The sequence below is a fragment of the Gallinula chloropus genome, assembly GCF_964237585.1.
Source record: "Gallinula chloropus genome assembly, chromosome: 4".
NCBI lineage: Eukaryota > Metazoa > Chordata > Aves > Gruiformes > Rallidae > Gallinula > Gallinula chloropus.
Window position 1 is genome coordinate 82,539,384 of NC_140088.1, and position 25,572 is coordinate 82,564,955.

Below are 25,572 nucleotides of genomic sequence, written 5' to 3' on the forward strand. Positions count from 1 at the left end.
ACTCAGGCATCCCAAAGTGATGAGGCTCAATAAAACCAACCCCCAAACTGTGCTCCTGTGCTCCCCACTGCGGCTGTTTCCTTCCCGCTGCCCGGTCCCATCCTGCTGGCATGGGAGCGGTGCTCCCAGCCCAGCCCAGGCTGCCCGGTGTGGGCAGAGGTGCAGGCAGCACCCACTGATAGAGCTGGCATCTCCATCTGAAGCTTTTGGGGTTATTCATTTTATTTTAAGGCAGAAAGGCAGCTGGGGGGGAGGATGGCGGTGTTTGCTGCAGACGGGGGAGGGACCAGCGGGGGTCTTGTCCGAGTCCGGTTCATGTTTGGACTCGGTGATGCATCTCAAGGGTCTTTTCTCCCCAAAAAAGGGTCTTTTCTCCTGTGACCTGTGTGTCTCCCGGGGCCAAAGTGACTTGCAACCAGCACAGAGCGAGTCTGGGTTCCCAGTGCCTTGCCCCAGCACTTCTGCCCTGCTCCAAAAGCCATCCCCTCGCCTGGGTCTGGCTTTGCTTAGGCACCAAGGGCTCAGCTAGGCCTGGCTTTGCGCGCACACGCATGGCTCAGCTAGGCCTGGCTCTGCGTGCACGCGCATGGCTCAGCTAGGCCTGACTCTGTGTGCAGACACCAAGGGCTCAGCTAGGCCTGGCTCTGCGTGCACACACATGGCTCAGCTAGGCCTGGCTCTGTGTGCACGCGCATGGCTCAGCTAGGCCTGGCTCTCTGTGCACACGCATGGCTCAGCTAGGCCTGGCTCTGTGTGCAGACACCAAGGGCTCAGCTAGGCCTGGCTCTGTGCGCATGCGCATGGCTCAGCTAGGCCTGGCTCTGCACACACACACATGGCTCAGCTAGGCCTGGCTCTCTGTGCACACGCATGGCTCAGCTAGGCCTGGCTCTGCACACACATACATGGCTCAGCTAGGCCTGGCTCTCTGTGCACACGCATGGCTCAGCTAGGCCTGGCTCTGCACACACACACATGGCTCAGCTAGGCCTGGCTCTGTGTGTACACGCATGGCTCAGCTAGGCCTGGCTCTGTGTGCAGACACATGGCTCAGCTAGGCCTGGCTCTGCGTGCATGCTCATGGCTCAGCTAGGCCTGGCTCTGCGTGCAGATGCATGGCTCAGCTAGGCCTGGCTCTGCACGCACACACATGGCTCAGCTAGGCCTGGCTCTGTGTGTACGCACATGGCTCAGCTAGGCCTGGCTCTGCACACACACACATGGCTCAGCTAGGCCTGGCTCTTCGCGCACGCTCATGGCTCAGCTAGGCCTGGCTTTGCATTGACACTGAGGGCTCAGTGAGCTCTGGTTTTCCATCAACACGGAGGAGTACCGGTGCTGCCTGGCTGGGGGTGCTCAGCCCCACCGCAGCTGTTGACGGAGGTGCAGCCAACCGAGCTTGCGCCGGGAAGATGCAGTTTCACTTCCCCAGGGTGGGGAGGGTGAGGCGAGCGCTGGGGCCGGGGACAGGCACCCTGCTGAGCTCGGGGTGCTGAGTGCCGCCAGCCCCGCCGCCATGACCTGGGCTGGGGAAGGTGCTGCACAGCTCTCAGGTAAGGCCCCCCATGTGCATTTTGAGGACACGATGGGTTCGGGAGGCTCATGTGGCTGGGTGTCCTTGCATGCCTGTGGCAGGGTGTAGGGAGAGTGGCTGTGGCCAGCCCCTGTCACCATCACCGTGGCCTCTGGGCACCACGAGCTGAAAAGGTGGTTTGCAGCAGGCAAAACCAGCCCTGCAACAGGTTTGGAGGGGGGTTATTTTGGTTGCTCAGACCTGTGAGCAGAGGGGCAAGTGACTGGTAGGTTGCCCCCAGATGGGCTGGGGGCTGCGGTAGGGGCCTGTCCCAGCTGCTGGACGCGGTTGAGGGGCTCTTGCTGGTGTCCATGGACTCGTGTGGCTTCACCTTGTGAGACCTGGGGCCACAGGCAGCAACACCCTTTGCACAACCCCATAGCTAGCATGGGGGGTCCCAGCATGGGGGTCCTGGCATGGGGGTCCCGGAGAAGGTCCTGGGCTCTTTGCTGGGCAGGACACCTGTCCCTTGGGGAACCCCAGCCCTTCCAGGTGTTGTGAGGTCCCAGCAGCAGAGGCTGGGTTACAACCTGGGGGGTACTTTAGATTCCTGAGTGCATTCCCCACCAGATTAGGTTTGTTACGGGGTGAGGGGAGGCAGGTGCTGGAGTCCTGTCCCGCTGCCCCTCACGGAGCTGTCCCCCCCGGCTTTGTCCCCTGCAGACCTGCCCAGCCCCAATTGCTGGAGACCACCAGCTCCTGTCTGTGACCGTCCCCAGGGATGTGTGTGTGGAGGGGGTGTCCCCCACCCAGACTTGTTGGTCACCCCCAGGGCTGGCTCACCATGGTGTCCCCCCACACCTGTGAGCCTCACAAGGTCACAGCTCTATGGTGGCACCGCTGGGGTGGGCTGCAGGTGAGGGCTCTGTCATTTTTGGTTCTTCTGTAGCCATCCTGGAGTCAGGAAGCGAGGACGAGGACGAGGAAGAAGAGGAAGACGAGGGTGAAGAGGCAGCTATGGTGCAGGTACCACTCACAGGCTCATGCTGTGTTTTCATTTGCTCCTACCACGTACCTCTGACGTGACAAAGCGCTCGCTCCCCCCCCATACCCTCACCTCCAGCCACGGCAGTGTGCCCTGACACCAGGCTGCTGGTCGTGGGGGTGTCACTGTCATGGTGTCCCCAGTGTGGCTGGCAGCATGTGGGTGGCTCAGGGCTCACAGTGCCAACACACTGCCATGTCGTACCACCCCAACGCTGTACACGTTTCTCTGCCCCTCGGCCAGGACGTGGGCAAAGCGGAGGAGCGGCTGGCTGAGCTCCAGCAAGGTGAGTCCTCTCCCAATCCTACTGTCACATCCTGCTTCCCAGAGGCAGCTTCAGCCCCATCAGCCACCTTGCTGGAGCCAGCGGTGATGGGGAGAAGCCCAGGGGGGCGACACATCTGGGGGGACCTCCTTGTTGCGGTGCCGAGCTGGGTGACGGGTGACCTGGTAGGGCTCTGCCAGCCGCAGTGGCTGTGGGCAGTGAGGGGGGGGAGGGTGCTGGCTGGGACCCCCCACCGGGCCCCCAGCACTGGATGGGTGCCTGAATCCAGCCTCTGCTGCCACCAGTGTCGCAGGCGCTGCTGGCTGAGCTCTCAGCACTGGAGGCAGAGTTTGAGATCGAGAGGACGTGCCGGCAGCAAGCCGAAGCCTACGCAGCCCAGGTAGGGGTGGGCAGCACCCTGATGGCCTCCCCTCCCTCCCCCCCCCAGCACCCCCACATCCAGAAGCCCCTCACTGTGGGTCCAAGGGTGCCGGCGCATCTCCCCCATGCGTCCAGCTTGGTGGTGCAGCAGAAGCCCTGATGCTGGATGGGGTTTGGGGGGGTCTCCATCCCACCCCAGGTGAAGCAGGAGAACAAGCAACTGAAGCGGCTCAGCATGGCCCCCACAGCCCCCCTGGCCCTGCCGGAGAACGAGCCCCCCGAGGAGGACCCCGACCCCGCCGAGCGCTACCGGCGGCAGCTCGAGGGTGAGTCAGTTTGGTGGAGGGGGTCCTGCCTAAGCCCCAGCCAGAAAGAGGGGAGCCAGCAGCAAATTGTCTTCCACCCTGGCTGCTCCATCCCAACAGCCCTTAAGCTCAGCGTGGCCCTGCAGACTGGGGTTGCGCCTGCGCCTTGTTCTGCTTAAGCAGTGAGAAAGTGATACTGGAAAGGGGAAGGTGGAAATGAGAGCGATGCCGCTCCCGCTTCCTCCTTTCCCATCCTGTTTTCCCATGTGGACAGTTTTGCCTGCGTTTGCAGCCTGATGCTGCATTTGCCTCATCGGTGTGGGGGATGCGCCTTTGGGGAATGCAGCTTTGGGGGATGCACCTTGGGGGACATGCAGCCCTTGGGGAGGTCCCACTTCAGCTAACCCCCCCCCCCATATTCAGGTGATGCTGTGAGTTTGCCCATGGGTTGACCCATGGGGGATGCTCTTGGGCAGGTCTGGGCAGGGAGAAGGGTGCTGAGGGTGACCCCCGGGGTCCTGTGAGCTGCTGTTTCACCCCATTGCCATGCATCTGTCCCTCTGTGTCACCTCTCAGCTTCCAACAGCATCACTGGTGACACGTCTGGGACAGGGCTGAGCCAGGGAGGGGGCTGCTGGAGCCCCACTCTGTGAAGGTTGTGTTGCCCTTTCCCACCCCCCACCCCCAGCTCCATGATTTGCTCCCAGACCTGCAGGAGAAGATCTGCTGGCTGCTGGAACAGAGGAAGGACCTTACCATCCAGGTCCAGGAGCTGCAGAGGCAGAACCAGGACCTGCAGGACCAGGTACCTCCTGGGACCCCCTTTGGTATGCCCTGGACAAGCAGGATGCCCCCCTCCTTCTTCTCCAGCTCCTACTCACCCTTGTAGCTCCTTGCCCAGCTCAGGCTAGGGGTATTTTTGGGAGGAAAGACTCCCCTTTGCAGCCCCTCGCCATCTCCCTGATGTCCTGGGTGGGGTGGGGGGTGTGCTGGTCATGGTGGGACCCCCCCAGCTGAACCTGGGGCTGAGTGGGGGGATGTGTCTGGCTGCAGCTGGAGGCAGAGCAGGAGGAGTGTCAGCACCTGCGGGCAGCCCTGGGCACCAGCCAGCGGGCACTGAAGTCCTTCAAGAAAGGTGAGTGGGGTGCAGGTTGTGTGTCCCCCTTCCATGTCCCCACCCCTGTCTCACCAGGACCATCTGGCAGCTCCCCAGTGCCACCCAGTCCAGTGAAGCCAAAGGTGACGGTGCGGCACTGGGAGCTGCAGCTGGGTTGAGGGTGTGCTGGTGTCCCTGTCCATGGGAGGTGGCTGTGCTGGGCCCCCGGGGTGTCACACACCCCTCCTCATGCTGGTGTCACCCTTCCACCCTCCCTGACAGTGTCCCAGATCGTCACCCAGGATTACTGTGAGGCGATGCAGCAGCTGGAGATGGAGCAGGACCTGCGCCTGCACGCCGAAGCCTTCGCCCACGAGGTGCGGCCAGGATGGGGCTCACCCTGCCCCTGGGTGCTGGGAGGGGACCTGGACACCTATAGGGGGGGTGGGAGAGCAGGGCAGGGTTGGGGGGCTGCTTGCTCTCGGTGTGCCTTGATGCAGACCCCCTGATGCTCAGCCCACTGCTGGCTTAGGCCTCCCAAAGGTGGAAGGGGCTCCTGCCACGGTCCCCTGGGCTCAGGACCAGTTGGGTTTGCTCCCAGCCTCTCTGAAAAGGGGTTTATTTTCTCTCCCTGGGCGATCTGGGGTTGGAGGGGGGCCTCAGTCCCTCCCTGACCCCTGCCTTCGTGGGCAGATGCTGGTGCAGAAGAAGGAGGCGAACAGGCAGAGCACAATCCTGCTGCAGAGCGTGGGGCCCAGCGCCCAGCTGCTGGCAGCTCTGCAGGAGGTGGGGAACCTGACACGGGCTCTGGAGGAGGCCAGGCAGGAGCAGCAGAAGCAGGTAAGGACCTGTCCCTGAGGGTGGGTGACACAGGGCAGGGAGTGTGGCTGGGGCTCCAGGGCTGGTGGTGGCTTCCCGGGGTGTGGGAACCAGCTGGGGTCAGGATCGGGCCCCTCCACACCCATCCCACAGTCCTTTTTCTGTGGCTTTCCTGCATTTTGAGCCCCATGACTGGGATTCCCTGCGATGAGACGTCCCCAACCCCCATCCCATCTGGCTGCCCTCACCCAGCCCTGAATTGCCCTTGAAGATCCCTGCCACTGGCTGGTTGTGGATGCTCAAGCACCCACACCCCTGGCAGGGGTGGCACTGGGGATCCCTGCCTCCTGGGCTGTACCCAGCTCCCCCTCCACTCCATCCCCACCGTCCTGCAGGTGAAGGAGCTGGAGGAGCAGCTGGGGAAGCGGCCAGAGCCAAAGGAGCTGGAGCTGGCCCAGGCTGCTCTGGCCACAGCAGAGGATGAGAAGGTGCAGCTGAAGAAGCGGCTGCAGGAGGCTGAGAAGCGGCTGGTGGGGCTGGAGGAGGAAGGTGGGTGCTCTCCCCCCTTGCCTGACGTGGACAGGAGCCCACCACGGTGCCAGAGGGATGCCCATGGCACTGCTTGCCCGTGGCCGGGGTGGGGGGGGGTGTCTTTGGGGCACCATCCCCCTGCACAGCACCCCCACCCTGCCCCTGCTTGCAGTGGGGATGCTGCAGAAGAAGCTGGCCCAGGACACGCTGCCGGAGAGCCAGGCCCCAGAGCTGGCTGCGCCCGCGCCGCCGCCGCCACCACCGCCGCTGCCACCACCCGCACCCACAGTCCCCGTGGAGTAAGTGACACCGCCGGGTGTCCCCGTCACCTGGAAGCAGCAACAGGGGCTTCCAGCTTGTGTCTGTCTTGGCTGGGGGGAAACCCTCCTCCCCCCTGCCAACCCCACGGCTCTCCCCTGCTGTGCCAGGCTGTCCCCACGCTGTGTCTGGGCATCGCCCCAGGGCGAGGGGGCAAAGCCGGCTGCAGGGGCCAGACCCCACTGGGAGGTTGGGGAGGGTGAGGTGGACACAGCTCCGTGCCAGGGGATGGGGGCAGCTCCTCGGTGAGAGACACTGGGTGTCACCCCTGGCTTTTTTTGTGGGCGAAGGGCGCTGTGTGCCCAGGCTCCCACCTCCCCTCTCCCTTGCAGCCCGCTCTCCGCGATCAGGCAGAGGAAGGGGCTGGCAAGCGCCCAGCGCAGTAAGTACCCCAACACTGCACCCCGGGGCGGGTGAAGGGGCATGGGGAAGGCGCTTTTGGGGAGGGGGAGCATCTCTGGCAGTGCCACTAGGGTGGGAGGGCCCCCATGGGTGGGGGTTTCTCTGCCAACACTGCACTTGTTCAGGTATCTCCCGTTCCCAAGCTCCTGTTGTGGGGAGACAGACACCCTGCCAGCCCCCTGCTCCCCAAAGGAGGGTGTTCGGACCCCAGCACCCCTGTCCTGCCCAGCAAAGGTGGGGAGATGAGCTCTAGGTCATGGTCAGGCTTGGCCTCGTGGGAAGAACCCTGGACGTTGGTGGGGTGGGGGCTGCAGGGACCGAGCCTTGTCACGAGTGCGTGGGGTCTCAGCACGGTGCTCCCCACACAGGCAAGCCAGATGCTGACGATGCTAAAGCTCGCGCTGTGCAGGAGATGATGGAGAGGATAAAGAACGGGGTGGTCCTGAGACCCGCGAAGGACCGGGCGCCCCCAGACAAGGTAATACAGGGACGTGGGCTCAGCTGCTGCCACGCGCCCCTGTCGGAACGTCCCCGGGCAGCCCCAGGATGAGTTTGGAGAGTGGCAACACCCCCGGGGAGCCGGCAGGATGCAGCCACATCCCCTCCCTCCCCTCCCGCAGGGTCTGGCGGCAGCGAGCATCAAGCGGAGGAGCAGGGCTCTGGAGCTGCAGGGCATCCTGGTGAGCAGCCCTGCCCCTGGGGGGAAAGGGGGTGTCCCGTGGGGATGTCCCAAGCCGCGGCCGTCCCGCGTGGGGCTGCATCGTGGCCGTCCTGGCTGGCTGGGAGCGTGGGTCCGGTGGTGGTGGGGTGTGGGGGACACGACACCTGAAGGTGGTCGCTCAGCGTCTGGGCTGGGTGCGGTGTTCCTTAGAGTGCCACGAGGAGAGGGGCGAGTCGACGGCAAAGCGGGCGGAGAAGCAGCCAGAAGGGCCGGGACCGGCAGCTGGAGTCCATCCTGCAGCGGAGGCGACGGGCCGTGGACGCTTCCCTGCCCGCCCCGACACACGCCCCCGGCCCCCCGCAGCAGGACCGCGGGGCTGCGGGGAAGGCGGCTCCTGGTACGGCGTCGGGCTTGGCGGGGATGGGATGCGGGGGGCTTGGGCTGGGTGAACTCCCGACAGAGGGATAAGGTCCCCAAGGACCCCCCCCCCCCACCACCACCACCACGTGTCCCCGCATCACCCCACTGCGAGCACGACTGATGCTCTGTGGTCCCCTCCTGCCACCCTTCCCAGTGACCTGTTGCCACGGGGGCTGCGCTGGCTCTTACCCTGCTCCACGTCTGTCTGTCTGTCTGTTCCCAGGGGACAAAGATACGGCCACGACTCCATCCGGGGGCTCGCCAGGGAGCGGGGACAGGGTCCCGTTCAGACCCCGGGCAGCCGGCAGCGTCTCCAGGACCCGTCCCGTCGCCTGCGTGGCCTGGGGCAGGGGAGACCCGGGCTAGGGGCAGCTGGCACCGCGCTGCCGGACCCGCAGGGCCCCGGCGAGGCGGGGAGGAGGCTGCAGCAAGCTTTCACCCTCGTTTTCTGGCAGCTCGCATCTTCTTGTGCTTAAATTAAACCCAGGCAGCATTATGTCCCCGTGTGCATTGGTGGCACCGGAGGGGCATCGCCTGCTGGGACAGGGGGTGGCGGCGGGATGGGGCTGGGGGGGGGGGGGGTGGGGGGCTGCTGCAAACTGGTCCTGCCAGGAGCCCTTGTGGGATGGGAGCAGGGACCCCCCACCCCAGGGGTCCGGTGCAGCCAGGCAGGACACACATAATGGGGCACTTGCCACTGTGAGGACACATCTGTGCCCCGACCTCTCTCCACTTTGTGATCTGAAGTCCCCAGTTTAAGGATGTAAACGGCACCCAGACCCCGACACAAGGGGATGCCAAAGAGTGAGAGCTAAACCTGTGGGGAAGGGATCCACCCCCACAACACCTGAAGGTCTCCACTTTTCTTTTGGGGGGCAGCTGCACTGTCCCAGTGTCCCTAGTTCTCCCCAGTGCCTCCCATGCCCACAGGCAACCCCAGCTTTGGGGGACTTGTGGGGCCACACTCCACACTTGCCTTGTTGTGGGGGGGGTTCAGTTGGCCTTTCCTTGGGGGAGCATGGTCCAGTCAAATCCATGCCTCCCCATACCCTCACAGGGGGAAAATGGCCATGATCCAGCCCCAGGGCTTCACCCAGCAGCAGCTTGGAGGTGAAGGATCCCTCCAGGGTCTGTGTCACCCCAATTCTCCAAGAGCCAGCAGACCCTCAGTTACTCTTGGGGATGATGCCCCTGCTTGTTGGGAAGCGCTGGGTGCAGAGGAGCTGGCTTTCCCTTACAGCTCTGAACATACGGGGCTGGGAGGGGGGGAGGGGGGAACCAGCATTGCTGGGGCACAGGGTGTAAGTGGCAGCAGCCCCCAAACCCTGCCTGGCCATTCCCTGGTCCCAAGGAGCTCTCCAGCCACCGCTCTTCCATTCCAACACGGAGAGCAGAAGCACTCAGTGGCTGTGGCTTCCCCAGCTCAGGGGGGAAAGCACGTGAGGGCAGCCACAGCCCCGGGGCCAGACCCAGCCTTGGCCTTGGCTCTTCCCTTTTCCCTTCCCCTTCCCCAGCCTGATTTATGGGAGATACATCGTACAGCTCAGATCCTGGACTTGGGGCAGGAGGAGGGGCTGGGGCTGTGCTAAAACCCAGGAGAAAATGAAGCTCCCAGCTATGAGCATCCCCCCACTCCTGAACGTGGTTTTGGGGGGGGAAAAGCCGGGTGCTGGGACGGGGGGGGTGAGTGCTCAGAGGTCCCTTGCCCGGGTGGAGGGGTCACCCCTTCCTTCAGAGGGTGCCACAGGGATGTGGAGCGCATGGGGGGGAAGTTTGTGCTGCTGGGCACTCGTGGGGGCTCAGGCCCCTGTGGAAGCAGGAGGTACACCCAGCATCCCCGAGAGGGGGGCAGGTGGGGTGTGGGCAGGACCCTTCCTTTCTTTTCTGCCAGCTGTGAATCAGGGCAGCGAGGGGGGGCAGGACTGAGGCTGCTCCCCAGCATCCCCTTCCCATGTTCCTTCTTCCAGGAGTTAATTATTCTCCCCGTTAGTATCACCGGCTGTGGCTGCAGCCTTCTGCTTCCAGGCACCCATCTCAGGGCACCTTTTTGAGCCAAGGAAGAAGCCGGCTGGGATGGGACTGAACAGCCCAAAGCACGAAAGGACGTGCCAGAAACCTGCTCCACTGGCCCTGGGGCCATCGGGGAAGAGGTGAGGGGACAAGTCCCCTCCTGGGGGGGGGGGGGGGGGGGGGCAGCTGCCATTCCCCCATTCCCCATGGATGGATTCCTGCCTGACACCACTCCAGCCCTCTCTTTTGGGTTGGGTTTGGATTGTTGGGGTCGTTGGGGTTTTTTTGCCTTTAATACATTTTCTTTCTCCTTCTGGAAGGCGCAGATGACTTGAACTGAAATATTTAAGGCAAGGAGCTTATCTCATTACCAAGCGTTTCTCATCCTGGCCTTTGGATTCTCCAGGCACCCGAGGGCTGCCATGTGGAAAGCAGACAAGGCAAGGCTGCTCCAGGGATGCACCAGCTCACACTAAAGCACCAACATCACCTCAGCGCACGGATCCTTCTAGGAGAGCCACTGGGACCAGCCAGACCAGTTCAGAAAGCCCAGGGAGCTTCTCCCCATCCCCCCCACTTCTCCAAACAGCAGCTTTCCAGGTGATTCCCATCACCAGGCATCCGTTTTGATCCATGACAAATTCAGTATGTGTGTCCCCCCCCCCCAACACCCCACCCCGCGCGCCCACCCGGCGCCGTGGAGGGAGACGCGGGGGTTACTCATCGGCAGCTCTGCCCTTTCCCTCCGCGCTCTGCCCGCTCCGTATCGAGTGGATTCCTCTCCCCTGATTGCACCCTCCAAACAGCCATGAAAATCAATGCAGGTTCTGCTCCCCTGGGACTGGGAAAGCCCTGCCCCACCGCCTGCCACCGTCCCCCAAAGCCACCGGAGCCACCGCCACCCCGGGAAGGGGAGAGCTGCCTGGCAGAGACACCTGGGAGGGTGGCTGTGTGTTTATACACACAGTGACTCTCAAACACCCCCTCACAGAGGTTAAATTCACACTTCTTTTTTAGAGCTGGAGCTTCTGGCAAACCCTCTGTGGCTGCGCTCCAGACCCCCTTTGCCTCATCCTTAGGGATAACGTCTTGTTTGGCATCTTGTTTCCTCTCCTGCTCACCAGATTTCCTGGCATCGTGGTATTTCAGGGCAGGGAATGGGGTGTGTTGCCCGAGTGGGTGCGTTTGGGGAGCCAGTCTCAAAGCTCTCTGCTGACAGCAGGAGCCAAGCACCGTCCCCACAACCCCCACGGCCTTAACCTTCTCCCCACGCAGCCATAGCCTTTGGGGAGGGGTTTGGGGGGGGTGGGGAGGGGGCTTTTTCTGATGCTCACCTTTGAAATATTTATAGGGTTTCTCTCTTTATCATCCAGCTACACGACTTACCAGAGCCTGGTTCAGCTGGAGGAAAAAGCGTGTCGTTAACATCTTAAACACCCGGCGATCGCGGGCAGCACTGGGGGGAAAAATGGGCTTGTCATCTGGAAAAATACAAAGCAATCTACCCTGGCTTTCTGGCTGAGTGAGTGGGAACAGGAGGATTCAAAAGGCTCAGCAGAAGGGACATTAGAGCTACTGATCATCTCCATTTCCACCCTAGCCAGTGATTCGGGGCTCTGCTTTCACCGCCGCGCCCTGAGGACAGAGCCCTCTGTCCTGCCCTGCTCTCCCTGTCACAGCAGTGCCGGCTCTTGAGATTTCCATCCCTCCTGCATTGTGTTCACAGAGACAAAACTCCATTTAACAGCTCACCCGAGGCTGGTGAGCACCCCACTGCCTTCAGCTGCACCCCCACGTGTCACACAGCCACAGCCCAGGAGGGTTCTGCCTCACCTCATCTGAATCTCATCTGGTCTGGCCCACCTGGCTGCACCCAAGGTGATGGAAAGCTGGGAGCCCAGCTGCCCACACACAGCCCAGAGCTTCCCCCTCCTCGCTGTGCCACCCCAGCTCTGCTGGTGTCTGTGTGTGTCCCTCCTCCACAGCTGGAAAGTTATTTTTCAAGCCTAAATTTGGTCAAGTTTAAACCCATCAGTCAGGGGAGGGAGCAAAAGCATCCGGGGTGTCTGGCTGCTCACCCAGCCAGGGGATAGGACATGGGCTCAGTGTCCCTCACCCTGTGGCCTTAAAGCAAAAGGAGAGCATGGAGCAGCTTTTCCAGGAGCTTCCCTGTGATATAAGGGCACAGCCAATGGTTTTCTCCCACGGTGCCTGTGCATCTCCACTGGCCTCTCTGCTTCGCTTTCAGCGCTTCTCCCTGCATTTCCCTTGCTCCCTGAGAACACAGAGCTCCATACCCCAAACATACCCCTCCAGCTAACCCCCATCCAATCTCGGATGGGCCTTCTGCAGCCCTCAGCTCCCCTCCTGAGCTCCCTCCCCCTCCACCATCCCGCTAATAAAATGAGGAATAACCAGCACGGCCAGAGGGCGACTGGCTTCCCCATGCCAAACGCTTGTGAGGCAGAGGAGCAGCATCACTCCCAGCCCCTCCAACAGCAGCAAACTCCACCTTGAGCCTTTATTAGCTGAGCAGCTCTCAGACAGAAACCAGACTCTTCTATTAAACCAGCATCAAACTGTGCCACCGGGCCCTGAACAAGCCTGGGCTGGGGTGGGGTGGGGAGCGGTGGGGCTCAGCACCTCACCTCGGTCTTCTGGCCACAATATGAGCCAATTTCCTCAGAATCTCCCCAAAAAAAGCTTTCCTGAACTGTGAAACTACGCTGCCAGAACTGGGGTGTTCCCATGCTACGGCCACACACAGCTCCTGGGTGGTGGGGATGGAACTAGTTTGACCCAACGGTGAAGTGAAAAAGGGTGGGGGGAGAAAGGTGGGGGTCTCTTTAGAAGGAACAAGAACATGGGGTTCAGCTCTTTCTCAGTGCAATGGAAGTGCAGACACACTCAGCACCTCGCTCCCCTCTTGTGGGAGGGGAACCAACCCTCTGTGAAGCACCTTCCCAGGGCTTGCTCAGCCAGCCAGCACTACCACAGCATCCCAGTCACACAGGGAGGGTTACAGCAAAACCAGGGGGGAAAAAAAAGGCAAAAAGTGGGTATTTCTAACGTGGAAATCAAAGGAAAAAACCAACATTGAGTCCTTCCTTCCTTCCAGGTCACCTCCCCACAGCTGGAGGGGGGGACACACGCCAGCATCCTCCAGCACTGGTGGGTTCCCAGCAGGAATTGGACAGTTTGGCTGCTTTATTCTTTTTCTCCTGTGTTTTAGTAGGGCTGTGTGTAACCCTCAGTGAAACACCACACCCGTTCTGCTGCTGCACAGGGGGAACAGCTCCCCACAGCCACACTACCCCAGTTCTCCTGGCTTTAAACCCCAGCAGGTGACAGCACTGTCCAGGTCCCCAAGCAGGGTAGGCAGCACCAGGATGAAGGGAGAGCTGAGCCCTCCTGGCGCTCGTCTGCAGCCAAACATCCTCTCGCACGCAGTCCCGGGGATCAGCAGAGCTGTATGAACAGGCACAAACCCTTCCTGGGCATCAGTTGGGCACCACTGGCACCTCTGGCCATCACCCAGTCTGTATGTTCCTAGTAAAATCCCTCTGAAAGATGCTGAGGGGGGTCAGGGTGGGGGCCAGGGCCAGCGCTGCCTCGCAGCCCTCCGCGCAGTTCGGGGCCCGCCTGCTCCTTCGCCGCAGCTGGCTGCATCTGGGGCTCAGTAAATCTTCTGTCTGCTGGGCAGGATGGCTTCCTTGATGAAAGAGAAGATGAGGAGGATACCAGAGCGTTTACCCCTCTTGCCCTTGGTGAAGTAGTTGGAGACCACGTCATCTGTGGAGGGAAGGGAAGAAGAGTCAAACACAAAGGGGTGACGGCCCCGCGATGGGTGGGCTCGATGGGTGGGCTGGCCTCAGGGAGCTGCCTTCAAAGCACAAGAGTCTGCTCACAGCTAGCCTAGCCAGGCCTTCCCCTCAGCCCAAATCCTGAGCTGCCCCTCTTCAGCCAGAGGGAGAGTCTGTTGTCTCAGGCTTTAAGCGAGTGGCTCCTGGGTCAGGAGAGGTGCAGGATGTAAAGCCGGAGCAGCCCTCCACTCTGCAGAAGCCCCCCACCTTTTCCCACCTCGGCTTTTGGAAGGGTTTACCTGACCCACCACCCTCTTTTCCCTGCTCTGTGGTGTGCTGAACGTGGACCTCCACCCTGCCCAGAAGGGGTCTGTCCCAGCCTCACCTCCAGGCTGCACCGTGGAAGGCAGGACGTTCTCTCCAGCCGACAAGGAGACGAAGAAAGCCACAGGGATCAACCACAGGCAGAAGGTGAAGTAGGCAAGAACCTGTGGGCAGAGCAAGAGAGGCAGTGAGAGCCAGAGAGGCAGTGAGAGCCAGAGAGGCAGTGAGAGCCAGAGAGGCAGTGAGAGCCAAGTCACAACGCGCTCGGTGGCTTTTCACGTGCTGACTCCTCCCTGGCTGACAGCCACCAGAGCTGCCCCAGCACCAGCCAAACCTCCCTACAGTACACCCCAAATTTCCACCTGAACCCCTTGAAAGAAAGGGCTGGGAAGGGCAAGAGCTGCCACTCAACCTTTCCTGAGTCTCTGGGCTGCTGCTAAGGGGGTGAAATTCCTCCAGCGACTTCCATGGAAGGGCAGGGGGCACAGGAAAAGCTCTTGCTCCTGTCCAGGTGCCTGAAAACCTTTACTGCTCCCAACAGCCAGAACATAAAGAGCACAAATAACCAGGCAGGAAATTGGCTGGGCCATTAGGACTAATTAAATCCCTTTCACACCTTCCCAGGACTAAAGGGAAGAGACAAGACCTGGGCTCCTTCCTCCTGCCCTAGAGCAGGACACGGGTGCAGCCTGAGGAGTTGGTGGGGCTGCTGTGCCAACACAAATGCTGGGGAAGCCTTAGGCTTCACAGAAAGCTTCTGGGTCTGTTTATTTTGGCAGAGGGGGAGGGTTGTTTGTTTGTTTGTTTGTTTTTAAAATTTGCACTAAGTGGCAGCTGCTGTGGGGGTGAGACAGAAAAGTCAGTGCCTCAGAGGCACAAGGACAGTGAGGAGCAAGAATTCCAAAAGGGAAGTGATTTGCAGGTAGCTGGTAAAATAAAACTGGATTTAAGGCAGCATTATTTTCTATTTTACCTAATTCTCAACATTTCAGGGAAAATAAAAACCCCAGCAAGTTGCAGTTAAGGTTCAGCATTTCTTCTGCCCTTCAGCTGGCTGAGAAAGCCGTTGAGTTCAGATGGGAAAAGAAACTGCAGCTTCCCTGGGATGAGTGGGGGAACCAGCACTGGAACCCCCAGGGCAGGTTTGCAAAAAACACCAGTCAAAAAAAGCCATGTTCCTCCTTCTCCACCCCCACCCCTCCCACCAGCAGCTCCTTCCCAACGTGTCTCACCTCTGAGAACAGGTAATACTCCTCGGCAAAGTACTGGAACGCCAAGTAGTGATTGAATATAACCAGCACTGGCAAAGGAAAACACGGCAGAGTCAGTCCCTGGCCTGTGACCCACACTGCCAGCTCACTGCCCGGCCCCCAAAAGAGGATATCCACCTCCACAGCGCCCCCCCGCGAGGGACACCTCCCCCCATTCCCTGCGCCTGGAATCCGGGTGAATCCCTCATCTCTCTGCTTCTCCACGTCCCAGCAGGCACCCAGAGCCCAGCTCTGCCAGAAAACACACCCGGGGGAAGAGCTACACTCCTTCTTCCAGCATCATGTAGAGTCTGGCACCTGGGAAGGAATAACTGTTTGTATCAGTACAGGCTGGGGGATGAGCTGCTGGAGAGGAGCTCTGTGGAGAAGGACCTGGGGGTCCTGGTTGGTGACAGGGTGGCCATGAGCCAGCAGCGTGCCCTGGGGGCTGAGAGAGCCAATGGGATCCTGGGGGGCATCCAGAGGAGTGTGGCCAGCAGGTCACAGGAGGGGATCCTCCCCCTCTACTCTGCCCTGGTCAGGCCCCACCTGGAGTGTTGTGTCCAGTTCTGGGCTCCTTGGTATAAAAAGGACAGGGATCTCCTGCAGAGAGCCCAGAGAAGGGCTATGAAGATGATTAAGGGCCTGGAGCATCTCCCCTATGAGGAAAGGCTGAGTAAGTTGGGACTGTTCAGCCTTGAGAAGACTAAGGGGGGACCTAATTAAAGTCTATAATTATCTGAAGCAGGAGATGCAGGGGGAATCAGCCAGCCCCTTCTCAGTGGTCTGTGGGGACAGGACAGGGGGCAATGGCTGCAAGTTGGAGCACAGGAAGTTCAGCACCAACATGGGGAAGAACTTTTCCCCAGTGAGGGTGCCAGAGCCCTGGGACAGGCTGCCCAGGGAAGTGGTGGAGTCTCCTTCTCTGGAGATATTCCAGACCCGTCTGGACGCCTGTCTGAGTGATATGTCCTGGGGAGCTGCTTTGGCAGGGGGGTTGGACCCGATGATCTCTCGAGGTCCCTTCCAACCCCTATGATTCCATGATCATATAAAACCCTGCCTGTGTGAGCACCTGGAGGAGCCAAAGTGTTTCAGTCACACGCAGGGAGCAGCCTGAAATACGCAGAAAGGCTCCAGAACGTCGTGCTGGAAGGAGTTTTGCCCGTTTGCTACTTAAGGTGACACTGTGAATCACTCAGAGAAGCCAGATCTGTGCAAAGGATGCTAAAACACACAGGAGACTCATCAGCTCCCCGTGGAAGGGAGGCCATGTCCCCAGCAGCCAAAACCTGGTGTTAACTGGCAGAGCTACCAGCCCACTGCTGAGACCCAGCAGCAGCCCTGCTCCTCCTGGGTTCAGCCTGCGACACAGCTCGGGCTGCTCATCAGCTGAACCAATGGCTTAAGCCACCTGTGCTGGCCACAATACCAGTGCCACTAACATCAGTGACCCCACAGCCCAGCCCTGGGCCTGGCCCTCACAAGAGAGGGGAGACCCTTGCAACTGTCTCCCACCAGGCCTGGCCCAGGCAGTGCTGGGGATGGAGCTGTGGAGGCCACAGGCACAGGCTCTGCCCTCCTGAGGCCCCAGCTGGAGTCCTGTGTCCAGAGCTGGGGTCCCCAATACAAGGAAGATGGGGAACTGCTGGAGAGGGGTCAGAGGAGCCACAAGGATGATTAGAGGGCTGGAGCAGCTCCCCTACAAAGAGAGGCTGAGGGAGCTGGGCTGGTTCAGCCTGGAGAAGAGAAGGCTGTGGGGGGACCTCATTGCAGCCTTCCAGTCCCTGAAGGGAGCAGAGAAACAGGAGGGGAATCAGCTTGTTCAAAGGGTAGATAATGGCAGGACAAGGGGGATGGATTAAAGCTAAAGGAAGGAAGGTTTAGATTAGATATTAGGGGGAAGTTTTTTACAGAGAGAGTGGTGAGGTGCTGGAACAGGCTGCCCAGAGAGGGGGTGGATGCCCCATCCCTGGAGGTGTTCAAGGCCAGGTTGGATGGGGCCCTGAGCAACCTTGTGTAGCTCCAGACCTGGAGGCTGGTGTCCCTGCCTGTGGCAGGGGGGTTGGAGCTCTATGATCCTTGGGGTCCCTTCGAACCCAGACCAGTCTATGATTCTATGAAATACCACAGGAAAGAATAAAAATCCCCAATTTAAGCTTGGCAATGTGCTGTTCTCCTCCTGGTGAACTTCCACTTCGACTGTGGAACTTTGGCTCAAAGCTTCAACTTTTCTCAGCTCCTTATGATGACTCTGTCACACACACCATCACACACAGCCCAGCATGACATCAGGCTGTAACTACACACACTGGGTTTTTCAGTTTGCTTCCTGCAGGAAGGATGCTGAGCTTTGGGCTGACCACAATCCCATTTTCCTAGTGCTGCTGCCCAAGTTTGGAGCAGAGCTGCCCAGAGCACTAAGCAGAGGCTGTCCAGGAAAAGCCTGGCCCAAAACCAAAGGCACTTCCCACCCAGGGCCCAGCCCACGGTTATCTCAGCCACATCGTGCAAAGAGCAATTAAAAACCACCACACAAAGCTCGAAGTCCTTCCCGGAGCCGCAGGGGCTGCAAGAGCAAAACCCAAACCTTTGCTGCCACCCAGAGCCCGCCCGGCGGTGGGGGTGAGGAGGTTTCCTCCCGCCGGGAAGGTGAGGAGGGCGCCACTCACCGCAGGACAGTATGAAATTGGAGGAGGTCAGGACGATGAAGGGGAAGGTCTGCAGCAACCCGAAGTAGACCAAGTTGGTGAAGAGCCCCACGCCCACCAGGAAACCGGGGAAGTGTTCGAAGAGGTAGAGGCCGACCAGCACGGCAGAGGAGAACTGGAAGAGAGAACGGAGGGTGCTGGGGGGAAACCACAGGGTGCTGCCAGCAGGAATCCTGCTGGCATCAGGGGGGGTTTCTGGGAGCTCCAACGGCAGCACCGTGTCTCCCCACCCACTTTCCACTCGGCGTTGGCCCCTTGGGAAAAGCCCAAACAGGAATCCCCGTCCCTGGAGGTGTTCAAGACTGGGTTGGATGGGGCCCTGGGCAGCCTTGTGTAGCTCCAGGCCTGGAGGTTGGTGTCCCTGCCTGTGGCAGGGGGTTGGAGCTCTGTGATCCTTGGGGTCCCTCCCAACCCAGCCCAGTCTGTGATTCTATGATTCTATGAATCCCACCTTGCTGCCGTGGCTCCTGGCAGGTCACACCATGGCCAAGCCTCAGTTTCCCCAGCCAGCAGGGCGAGGTGTGGCCCAGGAAAGGTTTGCCAGGACCCCTGCCCTCCCAGCTTAGCCAGGTGCTGCCTGAAGCTGCCTCTGCCAACCTCCCTCCTCCACCAGCCCTGCCGTGGGCCCAGGGGCCATTCCAGCAAGGACCCTGCGGGCACGGGGACTTACCCAGATCATGTACTTGATGATCCTCCTGGTGACAACCGTGTACTCCTCGATCAGCTCCGCCAGGTAGTACAGCCCGGCCGCTGCGGAAGAGACGCCCGGCTCAGCCCCAGGGGGGCCGGGAGGGGACCAACACCGGCACCTTCACCCGCCCTGGCAGAGGCACAAGGCCAGGGTGCCCCCTCCGTCCCCCACCGCTCTGCGGGGCACCCCCAAACCCTGGGGCCTAACGGGCACCCACGGGACTACCGACCCCCCCCCCCCAACCCCCACCCCCCTCCCCGGGCTCTGGGCGCCCCGCAGGCCCCCGGGGGGCCCACGGAAGGTGCTGCCCACCCCGGTCCCAGGAGGCCCTCAGCCTGCCGGCTCCCCTCAGCCACCCCCACCCCCACCCCGACATATCGCGACAGTGCCGCGGGGGAAGGCGCCGCCGGGCCCCACAGCCCCGGCCGGGCCCCGGCAGCGGGCTCACCGATCGCCAGGGTGACGAAGGCCACCTGGATGAGCAGGGACAGCCAGCTCAGCACGTAGATGAACCACATGGCCGGGGCCGGGCCGGAGCGGGACGGACCCGCCGCGACCGCTTCCTCCTCCCGCGGCGGCGGCGGCGCAGCGGCGCTGACCACGCGGCGCCGGAACAAGCGAGACGCGTCCGGCTCGGGCGACACCCTGCGCGACAGCGACCCCTGCTGGAGAGGAGGGCTCCTGCCCTGCTGCTGGGGCCGGAGGGAGTGGGAGGGGAGGGGGGGGGACACCCCCAAACTGTACAGGGAGCCCGAAACGTACAGGGGCCTCCAGCTTCGGGGAGGGAGCTCAAAAGGTACAGGGGCCCCTAAAACTGTACAGGGACCCCCAAACCGTATAGGCACCCCGAATTTGGGGGGGGGGGGGTACCCCCAAAATGTGCAGGGGCCCCCAAAACTGTACAGGGAGCCCGGACTGGAACACCCCCAAGCCTTATGGAACCCCCCCAAATTGTCCCCTTACAGGGACCCTGAAACATACAAGGATTCCCAAAATTGTAGAGGGAGCCCAAACCGGGGGGGGGGGGGGGGGGGGGGGAGGGGGGAGAGGTGTGTGTGACCCCAAAGCTCCCTGGAACACCCCTAACTGTACAGGATTCCAAACCATACAGGTCCATCTGTCCTCCCTCAACCTGTGCAGGGACTACCAACTGGAAGGTGGCCCCAAAACATACAGGGACCTCCAAAACTGCACAGGGACCCCGAGCTATACAGGGACCTCTCATGCTGTATAGGGACCCCCCAAATTGGACAGAGATACCCCAACTGTACAGGGACCCCCAAATCCATATAGGGGTCCTGACCCACGCTGGCACCCCCCCCCCAAGCTGTACCTAAATCTGTCTGTGGGTACCTCCTGCACCCATATAGGGACCTCACAACCATACAGGGACCCAGAAGCCACACAGTGACACCAGGACCTGCCAGCACCCACACAGGGATCCTTGCACCCACATGGGGAACCCAAACTGGTGCCCCCAGGGACCTAGTTGGGACTCCCACCCTCACACCAGGTCGGATCCTGACCCACTGGGTGTCTGGGACCAACCCCTCCCCACCCCAAAGCTTGAGGACCCCTGTGGGCCTTTTCCCTCCCCTGCAGCTGCGGTGGGGCTGCACTGGGCTGCACTGGGTGTCACCAGGCTGTACTGGGATGTGCTGGTCCGTACAGGGCTACACTGGGTGTCACTGGGATGTGCTGGTCCATACAGGGCTACACTGGGTGTCACTGGGGTGTGCTGGTCCGTACTGGGTTGCACTGGGTGTCACTGGGGTGTGCTGGTCCGTACTGGGTTGCACTGGGTGCCACTGGGCTGCGCATTACTGGTGGCATCCCCTCCTTTCCCCGCACCAGGGTGCCTGGGGCCTCCCCCAGCAACCCCCATCCCGGACAGATCCCGCATCCCTCCTGCCCACCCCTCACCTCCCTGCATCACTCCTGCCCCCACCCCCCACCCCTCCCCCCGGCATCTTCTTGAACCCCTCTGCGCCCCCCTACACCCCCTGACCCCCCCACCCCGTGCACCCCTCCACACACCCCCGCACTCCTCTGTATCTCCCTGCACCCCCCTCCCCGCAACCCCTGCATCCCTCCTGCACCCCCCCGCACCTCCCCACACCCCCTGCAATCCCTGCACCCCCCGCTCCCCATCTCCCCCCGCCTCCGCAGGCGTTGCCCCCTCCCCATCACCTCCCCCCTCCCCCGGGCCGGAGCTGCTGCTGCCCCAAACACCCAGGGGACAGGAGGGGACAGCTCAGCACCCACCAGGCTGGGCAGGACCAGGGATATCCCAGGGGAGACTGGGGGGGGGGGGGGGGCGCAGAGCAAGCAAAAGGGGGGCGATGGGGGGGAGCAGGGGGCCGGTGCTGGTAGGTTCCCCTGGGGGGGGGTGGGTCCCACGAAGGCTTCGCCCCTGTGCCGCCCCCCCCTCTCCTCCCCGACCCCCGGGGGGTGCCAGTGAATTTGCTGGTTCTGCCCTGAAAGCACCCCGGGCACAGCGACGGGCTCCCGCCCGGGTGGGAGGGAGGGGGAGGGGGTTACGGGGTTGGGGAGGGTGTATGGGGTGCACATCCCCGGGGGAGGGGAGGGGGGGCGGTGCGTGTGCCCCCAAACCGCCGTGGCGGAGGCACCCCGGTTTGCTAATGCACCCCGGCAGCGCTTGCCGGTCCCGGCGTGACCCCGGGGATGGGGAAGGGTGACCGAGCGCTGATGCCCGTGCGGGGACCCCGGCCCCGGGGCTGCCCCAGGCACCCGTGAGAGGGAAAGGGGCTGCGGCGCCGGGGCACAGCCCCTGTGGGTGCGGGTGTGGGTGCGGGTGAGCCCCCGGGAAGCCCCTTCTGCTCCTCTTCTCCCGAGAATTCCTGCCCCGCTGGCTGCAGCATCCCTCGGCCGAGCCTCCGCCCTCCCTCCCTCCCCTGCTCGGCCCCGGCCCGGTCCCGGCCCGGTCTCTTCCCGGTCCCCGTCCGGTCTCTTCCCGGTCCCGGCCCGGTCTCTTCCCGGTCCCCGCACAGCCCGCCGTGCCTTCCCCGTGGCACGGTTCCTGCTGCCCAAGACGGTGCCCGGGATGCTCGCCCACCGGCCCCGGTGCGGAGCGGCGGCTGCAGGCTGCCCGCTGCCCGGCAGCTCTTCGGAGAGACGGCAGCCAGCGTTTTGGGGGAGGTCGTGCCTGGAGGGGGGGGTCGACAGAGCTGGGGGTGCCCTTCCTGGGCTGCTGGCTGCCGCCCGTGTCCCCCCAGCCTGAGGTTTCCGTTTCCCTGCAGCCCCCGCCCCGTTTTCTCCCGCTTTGGGGAGCTGCTGGAGGGTCTCTGCTCACGTGCTCAGCCAGGAGCTGCCCCCACTGGGAAGAAGCTGGAGAGGGACCCCCAAACTCGGGCTGGAAGCAGCAGTGAGCGCTGGGGGGGTGGGGGAGTGGGATGTGTGTGTGTGATGGGGAGTTTTGCCTGTTGCACCCTGATGTGCAACCCCCATGAGCATCAGCACCCCTCGACACTGCCTGGATGCTGGGCACCACGAGAACCCCAAATACACCCCAGGCATCCTGGGCACCCCAAACACCCCAGGCATCCCAAACACCTCAGGCACTGCAGCCAAGCTGAGCACCCCAGGCCCCGAACACATCAATCCTCACCCCCTGCAGCCCCCCCACCCCACCCCACCCCATCCCCTCCGCCTGGGGAAGAGGCAGGAGGCAGCACCCCAGCAAAGCACCCACATCACCCCACTCCCCACCCCACTTGCACCAGCATCCCCCAAACCTCGGGGGGGGACACACGTCCCTGCTGTGCTGGGGGCCTGCAGGTGCAGGATCAGGCCTGGACAGGCCCTGGGGTTCCTTCTAGGGGGTTGGGAGCTGCAATGGGTGGGTGGGCACAGCCCCACACTCTCTGTGGGGCTGAGTTGCTCCGGGGGGGAGGCTATTTTAGGGGATTTTTTCCCCCTCCCTTTTTTATTTCCTCTACTTCAACCCAACAACAAAATGGCTGCGGAGCTCAGGCCCGCGCCCCGCTGGGAGCTGCCTCCCCTGCCCGCGCTGCCGGGGCACCCAGGCACGAGTAATGTGTCAGAGCACCCCGGGAGGAGGTGCGACCGGCTTTTGCCTTTCTCTTTTCGAGCTCTTTATGTATTTGACAGAGCTTTTGGCTGCTCCCCTCCCTGCTCTTTCTGTGCCCCCCCCCCACACCCCGCACCCCGCCCCATCCCTGCCCGCATCACACAGGGCACCCTGACTCCTGTTCCACTCATCCCCCCCCGCCTCCACCCACCCCCTATATCCCCGGGCATTCCCAGGTATCTGTGTTTCTCCCTCTGCATCCTCATGGACCAGGCTGGGGGTGTTTTCCCCACCGTGGATCCCCACGGATCCTGTCTGCCACCTCCCCAGCCATGGGCTGGGGCTTCTTGCTCCCCTAGCCCCGCTCTTCCCCCCTGGATGGGATTTTGCACCCCCAACCATCCCCTGGATGCGATTTCCGCCCCCCCCCCCCCCCCCCAACCAACCATCCCCTGGACAGGATTTTGCACACCCCCACCCCCACCCCAGCATCCCTTGGATGCGATTTTGCCCCCCCCCCAACACCAACCATCCCCCGGACAGGATTTTGCCCCCCCCCAACCCCCCCACCCCAGCATCCCTTGGATGCGATTTTGCCCCCCCCAACACCAACCATCCCCTGGACAGGATTTTGCCCCCCCCCAACCCCCCCACCCCAGCATCCCCTGGATGCGATTTTGCCCCCCCCCAACCCCAACCATCCCCCGGACAGGATTTTGCGCCCCCCCACCACCCCCACCCCAGCATCCCTCGGATGCAATTTTACCCCCCCAACCCCAACCATCCCTCAGGATGAAATTTTGCCCCCCCCAACCTCCAAGCATCCCACGGACAGGATTCCCCCCCCCACCCTCCCAACCCCAAGCACCCCCCGACAGGATCCCCAAATCCCAGCTCCATCATCCTCAAACCCCTCCATCCCCACCCTACCCCACCCCCACATCTCAACCCCCCCCACACACCCCCCCGAGGGGGTGAGCAGCGGCTGCGCGGGGCCGAGCCCATCCCTTATGCATCCCTGCCCTGATGCAGGCTGACAGCCCGGTTGCGCTCGGGCCCTCGCACACCCGCGGCCGGCGCTGCCGCTATTCCGGTTGACGCTAATTTGCTCCGTGTTGGGCGGCGGTTCAGGCTCCGGTCAGCCCTGCCTGATACTATATTCCCGTCTGTGCCGGGAAAGGTTCTGCTGTCAGCTCCCCTTAGCCCTGACGTGCTCCCCGAACTGTGAATGCAACGCAGTTGGGGACCGGGGCCATGTGAGCTTGGCGGCTCCACTCGCCCCCCCTCCCCACTTCCCCCAGGGTGGGGGGCACCCCGATGCTCCCTGCTCCCAGATGGGTGAGGGGATTAGGGAGGGAGGGTGGTAGGAGCCCCGCTGGGCAGTGGGGATGTGTGGAGGGAGTGAGGGTACCTGTGTGATTTACCCCCCGCAGCCACCTGCTCCCCGGCCCCAGCACCAAGCCAGTGTACCCCAGCATCACATCAGCACACCCCAGCATCACGCCAGTGTACCCCAGCATCACATCAGTGCACTCCAGCATCTCACCAGTGCACTCCAGCATCTCACCAGTGTACCCCAGCATCACATCAGTGCACCCCAGCATCTCACTAGTGTACCCCAGCACCAAGCCAGTGCACTCCAGCATCGCATCAGTGGACCCCAGCATCTCACCAGTGTACCCCAGCATCACATCAGTGCACCCCAGCATCTCACCAGTGCACCCCAGCATCACACCAGTGTACCCCAGCATCACTCCAGTGTACACCAGCACCACGCCAGTGCACCCCAGCATGTCCCTGTGGGGTGGCAGGGGAGCCCAGAATGTCCTTGCGGTATTTTAGGGGAGCCCAGTGTGTCCCCATGGGGTAGCAGGAGACCCCAGCACATTTCCACCGGGTTCTAGGGTACCCCAGCACGTCCCTGTGAGGTGGTACAGGAGCTCCCCCCATGCCCCTGCCCCACACTGGTCCCATGCAGTGACACCAAGGTCCCCAGCCTCTGGAGGCTCCTCTTGGATGCACTGTGGGGAAGAGTTGGGGGGTGGCCAAAAGTCTGACAGGGCTGGTGAGATGCCTCAGGGACCCCCACCTTGACAGGGTGCTGTGGGGTGCTGGGCCCCTGGGGGGCTCAGCCATCAGGGGGTGCAAGGGGCCCCCACTGTGGCCCCAGATCCCCATTGCCTCGCAGTCCCCAGCTGCCTGGCAGTGACAAAATCTGTGGCTTTGGATGCTCCCTTGGCCTCAGGATGCCCGTCTGGATTTGGGGTGCTCCCCTGAACCTGGGGTGCTCGTTTGGACCTGGGGAAAAGTATTGGGGTGCTTTCCTGGCCCTGGAGTTCCCACCTTTATGTGGGGAGCTCCCCTGCATTTGGGGAAGGTCCTGGGGTTCCCACTTGTGTTTAGGTGGCTCCCTGGAGCTGGGGTGCTTCCCGTCCCTCACAGCTCTCACTCTCAATCTGCTCCACCCCTGTGGATCACGGGGTGTTCACGCCAAGCCTCTTGCCTTCAGCCAGGGGTCGGGGGTCCCGTCTCCCCTGGGTGGAACACGCAGAGCTGCCACTTGCTGTCAGGGCTTTTCGGAGCCTGGGCTGCCCTCCAGTTTCCCAGCTGGTGGGGACACGCAGCTCCTGAGGTGGTTCTCTGCAGGACACCCAGGATGCCCACATTGAGGGGGGTCCCAGCATCACCAGGGCATCACCACCGACCATCTCCCATCCCCTGACCACCACCCCCAGGGCACAGCGTCCCTCAGCACCCACTTCACCCACCAGCACCCCCCCTGGCAGAACAGCCCCCTCCCACCATCCAGCACCCACTCAGCTCACCAGCCCCCAGGCGTCAGGGTGCCGGCGCAGCCCCCACCGCATCCCCCTGCCCCTCGGCATCCCATAGTACCCCGGTGAGCGGGAGGGGGGCAGGGGGATGCTGCCCTGTGCGGTCTTGGCGGAGGTGGGGGGGGTGGCAAGGACACAACCT

The 25,572-nt window shown here is 62.4% G+C and overlaps 2 protein-coding genes across 2 annotated transcripts; one reads left to right on the forward strand and one right to left on the reverse strand.

The window, feature by feature from the left end:
• Nucleotides 1-255: 255 nt before the first annotated feature.
• Nucleotides 256-8,242, forward strand: LOC311191182 (shootin-1-like; the record flags this gene model as incomplete). Its single annotated transcript, XM_084263281.1, has 16 exons — nt 256-328; nt 2,463-2,539; nt 2,802-2,844; nt 3,129-3,223; nt 3,404-3,530; nt 4,217-4,314; nt 4,563-4,644; nt 4,888-4,982; nt 5,299-5,445; nt 5,820-5,973; nt 6,128-6,254; nt 6,606-6,655; nt 7,044-7,153; nt 7,296-7,355; nt 7,547-7,733; nt 7,980-8,242. 16 exons carry the CDS (start codon nt 256-258, stop codon nt 8,120-8,122), a joined length of 1,668 nt encoding a protein of 555 aa, XP_084119407.1. The 3' UTR covers nt 8,123-8,242.
• A 4,039-nt stretch (nt 8,243-12,281) lies between these two features.
• Nucleotides 12,282-19,102, reverse strand: TEX261 (testis expressed 261). The gene is made up of 6 exons (XM_084262865.1): nt 18,994-19,102; nt 18,525-18,604; nt 17,816-17,969; nt 15,126-15,193; nt 13,955-14,057; nt 12,282-13,558 (listed from the first exon to the last, which is right to left on the reverse strand). Exons 1-6 carry the CDS (start codon nt 19,061-19,063, stop codon nt 13,443-13,445), a joined length of 591 nt encoding a protein of 196 aa, XP_084118991.1. The 5' UTR covers nt 19,064-19,102; the 3' UTR covers nt 12,282-13,442.
• Between the last annotated feature and the right edge of the window lie 6,470 nt (nt 19,103-25,572).

What these genes read in the sequence shown, in the direction of transcription:
- TEX261 (XM_084262865.1), bottom strand. Translation starts at nt 19,063, where the DNA reads ATGTGGTTCATCTACGTGCTGAGCTGGCTGTCCCTGCTCATCCAGGTG. An exon ending in CAATTTCATACTGTCCTGCG is followed by an intron (nt 15,194 to 17,815) that starts GTGAGTGGCGCC and finishes TTCCTTTGCCAG; the next exon opens with TGCTGGTTATATTCAATCAC. An exon ending in TTCCACGGTGCAGCCTGGAG is followed by an intron (nt 13,559 to 13,954) that starts GTGAGGCTGGGA and finishes TTCCCTCCACAG; the next exon opens with ATGACGTGGTCTCCAACTAC.